Source organism: Narcine bancroftii, chromosome 11, assembly GCF_036971445.1.
Source record: "Narcine bancroftii isolate sNarBan1 chromosome 11, sNarBan1.hap1, whole genome shotgun sequence".
Classification (NCBI taxonomy): domain Eukaryota; kingdom Metazoa; phylum Chordata; class Chondrichthyes; order Torpediniformes; family Narcinidae; genus Narcine; species Narcine bancroftii.
In genome coordinates this window covers 100,258,794-100,264,983 of record NC_091479.1, presented here as the reverse complement: position 1 = coordinate 100,264,983, position 6,190 = coordinate 100,258,794, and the positions used below count along the sequence as shown (strand labels likewise).

The window sequence follows — 6,190 nt, the reverse complement described above, 5'->3', positions numbered from 1 at the left end:
TGCTTGCTGGTAAATGGGTCACCATATTACCCCCCTCCCCCCCCCCCCCAAAGAACTGCCAATCCTGCAGCAGATCCCCAAAGTCTATATTTTCATTGGAGCATCCCTCTCTGCCGATGCCTGAACCATGACTGGTTTGTCCAGATCCAGATGGACAGGTTTGAGGTGGTCAATTGCAAGCTTCTTCTTTACCTCCGATGTCTAAAATGTGCATCGAACCATTGCGTCTTAGTACCTTGAAGGGACACTGGAATGACGCTTGGTGCACTCCTTTCTGTATGAAAATGTGTGCAGTCCTGCAAGTTCTGGAGTATAAAGGACCTGGCCTGACTGTGTTGAGATGTTGGTATAGGCACTAAAGAACTGAGCTTCTGGCAGAGCTTATTTAGGGACCGCCACAGGCGTCTCGCCGTCCTTATATGAGACAAATTCTGGAACCATCAAGGACACGCTGTGGACCAACTCTGCTGATGAGGCACCTACGTCGTTCTTAAGTGCCGTTCATATGCCCAAAAACACCCATGGAAATTCGTCAACCCAGTTAGGTCTCTGCAGATGCACCATAAGGGCCAATTTCAAATGCCTGTGGAACCTTTCTACTAGTCCATTGGATTGTGGGTGGTATGCAGTTGCGTGGTGCAACTTGGTTCCAAGCAGGGTGGCCATTGCTGACCATAGGCTTGACTTGAATTGGGCACCCATGTCAGATGTGGTGTGCTGGCAGACCAAAAGGAGCTATCCAGGTGAAAATGAGGGTCCTGACACAGATGTGGGTAGTCAAGTCTGCCAGTGGAAGTGCCTCTGGCCACCATGCAGCCTGATCCACTATAATGAGAAGAAAACAGGAACCACATGACACTGGCAGGGGGCCTACAATGTTCACGTGTGTGTGGTCAAACCCCTGATACATCAGCTCACAGGTGGGACTTTAGTGTTTTGCTGGACTTTGGATGTGCATGTCTTCACCCTGTTTTCGAAGGTCATGCCACAAATCTGTTGGCTGCCATTTGATCGATGGATGTGTAACTTCAAAAATTCATAAGTCAGGGATTATCTGTACCTTAAATCAGCTGTGACTTCATACAAACAAATGTAATCAGTGACTTTGAACAAAAACAAACCTCAAGTTCAATTATATTTTTTTGTAGCAATATATATTCAAGAAGCATTTCCACAACCTTGAAATAGGGTGTGCTTTGGAGAGCATATTAAATGCATGTCCAACATTCTTATTACATTCATTCAGATCTGGATTCATTAATTCACAACATTTGTACATACCCCTTGCAGCACCCCACAATACTATTTTGCATTTGTACAAGAATGTCAATACCAATGCAGAGTTTCACATTAAACTAATTCAATTAACAAAAGATTGAAGTTTGCACTGTCCCTTTATTTTAAGTGTTCTTCAGAAGGAATTTACATTCTTTTGTTCATCTTAATAAATGTGCCACAAGAATTTAAATTTCAAGCTTCAAATGACTGATTTAACCTATTTGTTTCAGTACAAGTCGGGTTAGGATGAAAATGAAATCAATGTTTAAGGTTCTGCTAACCTAAAGTTGGACACAGTAAATCGCTTGATTACTATAAAGTAGGTATGGCAGCTAGCTTTGAAAATTAATATTAAAAAGATCAAGTTCTTGACTGCAAATCAATGTATAATTAATTTTACATTATTAGGTCAAATATCCAACACTTGTCAAATATATTTTATGAGAACAGGTCTTCTGTTTTACTACTTTCAGTGCTTTTCAGAAGTGTGAGTCTGGGCTTGATCTTTCAGTCCCAAAAGTTCTGTTTTAAGTTCACCTGGTTTGGGTGGAACTTCTGGTATACTCTAAAAGAAAAAAAATGGAAATTATAAAGTTTAATTGAGTTCAGAAAATGATAAAATAATCCTGGAATGAACAGTAAATGAACCCATGCACCCATCATGAGCTTGTAAACTTTATCCACTTTGTTACCAACTTTCATCCTGATCTCAAATTCATGGCCTATCTCTGGCAATACTCGCCTCTTTCTCGATCTCTCTATCTCCGGGGGGGGGGGGGGGGGGCGGGGGGGAACAATCTCGCTACAGATTTTTTTTTAAAAAACCTACCAACTCCTGCAGTTACCTCAGCTACACCCCCGTCCTTTGTAAGGATTCTATTCCTTTCCATTCCTATGTCTCCGTTGCATCTGCTCCCAGGATGAAGTCATCATTCCAGGACATCTGAGATGCCCTCTTTCAAAAAATATAGCTTCCTCTCTATTGCCATTATCTCAACCCTTGCTCACATCTCTTCTATTTCCTGCACATCTGTCCTGTCCACTTCTGCCCCAGACACAACTTGTCCTCAACTACCACCCCGCCCACTTCCGCATACAATATATTATCCTCCGCAATTTCTGCCACCTACGATCAGACACATCTTCCACTTTCGCAGGAACTGCTCCCTCATCTCTTCCCACTTTTGTTCAGGCATCTACCCACATTTTGTCCATACCTTGAAGGGCTCAAGCCTAAAACATTGCTTATGTATCTTTACCTTTGCTATATAAAGTACACTGACCTGCTGAGTTTCTCCAGTTTTGTGTTTTTACTTCAACCATAGTGTCTGCATACTTTTGTGTTTTTCTTATTTAGAATTGTTGTACCAACTATTCTAAATCAGTATTTGCAAATATGATCATTTACAAAATAATTATGTTTCAGCTTTCTTTTCCAAGATTGAAAAACTTGATTTCATTTTTGATAATGACATTTGGGCATGACTCATTTCACACAATTATCAACATCTTTTATGACATCTCTAACAAGAGGGTTTGTTGTGTCTGTACAAAATCTGAAAATGAGTTTCACTAATCTCTTTCTCATGGTACCAGTGAAGAAATGTTCTATGATACACTTGTTTAGACAAGTTAAAAGGTAAACAAGAGTAAAATGTTAATAATGGGTGAACAACTACTGACTGTGCACATCCTGGAGAAAAACTAATAACAGTGTGACCAGACAGCCACGATTAAATTGCCTGCACATTACTCACCAACTAAAGAATCTTGAATCAAATGATACATGCCTGGAGAGATAGGTAAGCAGAAAGGAAACAAAGCACGGGAGTTCTCACTCACCAAATCCGGTCTGTAGTATCTGTGCACTACTTCAGCTCCTGCAAACATCATCAGAATGCTTGTACCCAACATCATAAAGTAACGGGGCCAGGAGACTCCTGCTGGCATCTTTATTGGTTCATAAAGTCTTTGCAATGCTGCTGGCTGCGAAACAGACATTAGATAACATAATATTAATGGACAATTTTGTTCAAATTACACTGTGGTTAACAGATGTAGTCTACCCATTACAGAAAACACATGACTCTAAACATGGGTGCTCTTTCACCCAGTATGGCACTGAGAAAACACATAGGAAGCCTAACTGGTTGTTTTATTTCAAACAAGCTTTGATGTAAACTTTAACTTTACCCTATTCCGTCCACATATTCCCAACCTATTTATTTAGAACTTAGTAGAATATCTATGACCTTCACATTGGTTATCACACACCCATTCCTTCTTCGAGAATTAAACAATCTGGTGTATATATATATATATATATATATATATAGCAAACACGTTACCAGGATTGTTGTTTGAAGAGAGCACAGAAAATCATTGAGGACCCCTACTATATGCCGTAAACAGCATCTTTCATCCACACCATCAGGAAAGAGATACAGGAGTATCAGAGCCAGAACCACCAGGCTGAGAAACAGTTTCTTCCCACGGGCAGGGAGACTGCTGAATGAACTGCTTATACTAACCTGAGACCCTACTATTTTTAAACAATATTTATTTGCTTTATATATGTACTGAATATGTATCATTTGACTGAGTTACGTCTGATTGTGTTTCCATATTCTTGCATCAAGGACCAGAGAGCACTATTTTGTCAGGTTGTACTTGTACAATCAGATGTTAATAAACTTGAACTGAAACCCATCCCTTTCATAATCCTGTTATTAGTCCTACATTAGCATTCCATGAGGCATTTTTCCATGCAGGTCAAAAGTCACTTTTACAATTTCTTGCACTTAAGCTGGTTGACATGGTTTCATTTACCTCTACGTGTGCTGAAGAGTTCACACTAAATGTTAGCTGAAGGTTCAGTCTGCTGGTGTTACATTTCTTTCCCTACTCTGCCTCTCACTTTACATTCACTCTCTGCAACCTTGTAAAAGTTGGGTTTGCATTTTGTTTCTGTGCTGGACTTCAGGTGTTGTTACCAAACTAGTATTCAAGAACCCTGTGAGATTGATCAGGAATTAACATTTCAAAAGCAGTTGAAATTTTAGCTTCAAATAATTAAATCTGTATAAAGAGTTCAGTAACACTCATGATCACCATGGAACAGGACTGTCAATAATAAAAACATTGCCATCTTTCCCTATCTGGTCTATATGCAAGTTAAGACCCAAAGTATTCAATGTGAGCCTTGTTTGTGACACCCACTTAGAATGGATGAAGTAAAAGTTTCAAGGATAACACCTCAAGAGTGAAGGACACCATTTAAGTCAAGACAAGTCACTTTTATTCATCGTTCATTCTATGCTCGCTCGGTTAAAAACAGGATAGTGATTCTCCAGGACCACAGAGCATATTTACATAAACACAAGTTACAATAAAATATTAAGCTATATCCAGTAAAAGTCCACTATCCATATATGTTCTGGAAATTCAGAAGCCTGATGACTTGGGGGGTAAAATCTGTTGCCCAATCCCGACGTTAGGGTCCGAGTGCTACAGTACCTGCTGCCAGATGGCAGAAGGGAGAACAGTTTACATGAGGAGTGTGTGGAATCCTTCACAATGCTTATTGCCTTTCACCTGCATCGAGTGTTGTAGATGTGTGGTGCGCTGTTAGCCAGAATCAGACACACACAAGGTAAAGACTGTACAACAGGCTTTAATCCACAAAGACTTCCACAGAGCCAGGCTGGCTGTAGCAACTCTTGAGTGAGGCCTCGGGAGGCTGATATCCCGGAGGGTGATTGACACACGACAGGGTGGGGCTTGATCCCTTCAGGCTGACTAATTGACGGCTGGCCAGGTGTCCTGTCCCCTTACATTCCTGCAGGTACAGAGGTTGGCCCCTGCAGTAGGCCAGTGGAGTACCACCACAAGATGTTCCTCATGGTAGGAAGAGAGCCCCCAATGAAATTTTCCGCTGATTTTACTATCCTTCCAAACCAGGTGGTGATGCAGTTGCACAGAATGTTCTCAATTCATCCTCTGTAGAACGTAGTGAGGACTTACGGTGGGAAATGAACTTTCGTCAGCCTTCCCAGGAAGAAGAGGTGCTGCTGGACTTTCTTGGTTATGAAGCTGTTGTCAAGGGACCAGGTGAGATCGTCCACCAAGTGCACTCCAAGGGTCGAACTGTCAGTGGCCTGGAGCATGGTCCCCTGGGCCCTCCTGAAGTCAACTTTCGTTTTATTAACATGCAGATACAGGTTGTTGGCTCGTGATTCCCGCTGTGTTTAGCTGCACAGTCATGGATCAGCAATGGACTATAAGCCCACAGCCCTGGGGTGGGGCCCCGTGCTCAGAGCGATGGTCTTGGATCCAGACTGCTGGAGGTCTCTGCGAGCTTTGAAGGAAGGACAAGTTTAATCAGAGCATCTTAAAATTTATCTCGTGATTTCCTGAGGGGGGGGGAAACACCTGACACCTGATGAACTAATTGTTTTCCCCACAGTGCGTGTGTGGAGCCCACACTGTCCCACTCAGGGCAATGCCACCGTCTCGTTGGGTTGGAGCCACACACCCTGGGGCCCTCGTGGAAGGACACCGGTGAACCAAATGGCCACCAGACGGCCAATCAACGCTGCCTGGGGTGTTAAACACCGGAGTTTAAGGACAACTCACCGCTTCTCCCCCCAACTTCCCCTGCAGTGCGCTGCTCCGCTAACCCTCCCGCACAGCGCACCGCCGCCGTCACATCGTTCCGCCGCCCTGAATCCGCCTCGACAAATTGCTTAAGAAACACACAGAGAGCTTTGCAGCTTCTATTTCCCACCCACAATTTTACTCCAGAAGCCAGTTCCTTGCCCTAGATCCCCGCGAGAGAGAGGGGGGGGGGGGAAGTAATATCCCTCCAACTCCGCCGCATCGCGGGGGAAGGGATTATGCGACGGAACCGCCG

General features: G+C 43.0%; 1 protein-coding gene across 5 annotated transcripts; it reads right to left on the bottom strand.

Moving 5' to 3' along the window:
• Positions 1-1,375: 1,375 nt before the first annotated feature.
• Positions 1,376-6,153, bottom strand: uqcc6 (ubiquinol-cytochrome c reductase complex assembly factor 6). 5 transcript variants are annotated; one of them, XM_069904261.1, is made up of 3 exons: positions 6,069-6,153; positions 3,121-3,264; positions 1,376-1,843 (listed from the first exon to the last, which is right to left on the bottom strand). In XM_069904261.1, exons 2-3 carry the CDS (start codon positions 3,226-3,228, stop codon positions 1,748-1,750), a joined length of 204 nt encoding a protein of 67 aa, XP_069760362.1. In that variant the 5' UTR covers positions 3,229-3,264; positions 6,069-6,153; the 3' UTR covers positions 1,376-1,747. The 5 variants fall into 5 exon arrangements, with proteins under 5 accessions (XP_069760362.1, XP_069760361.1, XP_069760364.1 ...); XM_069904260.1 differs by lacking the exon at positions 6,069-6,153 and adding an exon at positions 5,914-6,062; XM_069904263.1 differs by lacking the exon at positions 6,069-6,153 and adding an exon at positions 5,813-5,884.
• Between the last annotated feature and the right edge of the window lie 37 nt (positions 6,154-6,190).

What these genes read in the sequence shown, in the direction of transcription:
- uqcc6 (XM_069904261.1), bottom strand. Translation starts at nt 3,228, where the DNA reads ATGCCAGCAGGAGTCTCCTGGCCCCGTTACTTTATGATGTTGGGTACA. An exon ending in GATACTACAGACCGGATTTG is followed by an intron (nt 1,844 to 3,120) that starts GTGAGTGAGAAC and finishes TTTTTCTTTTAG; the next exon opens with AGTATACCAGAAGTTCCACC.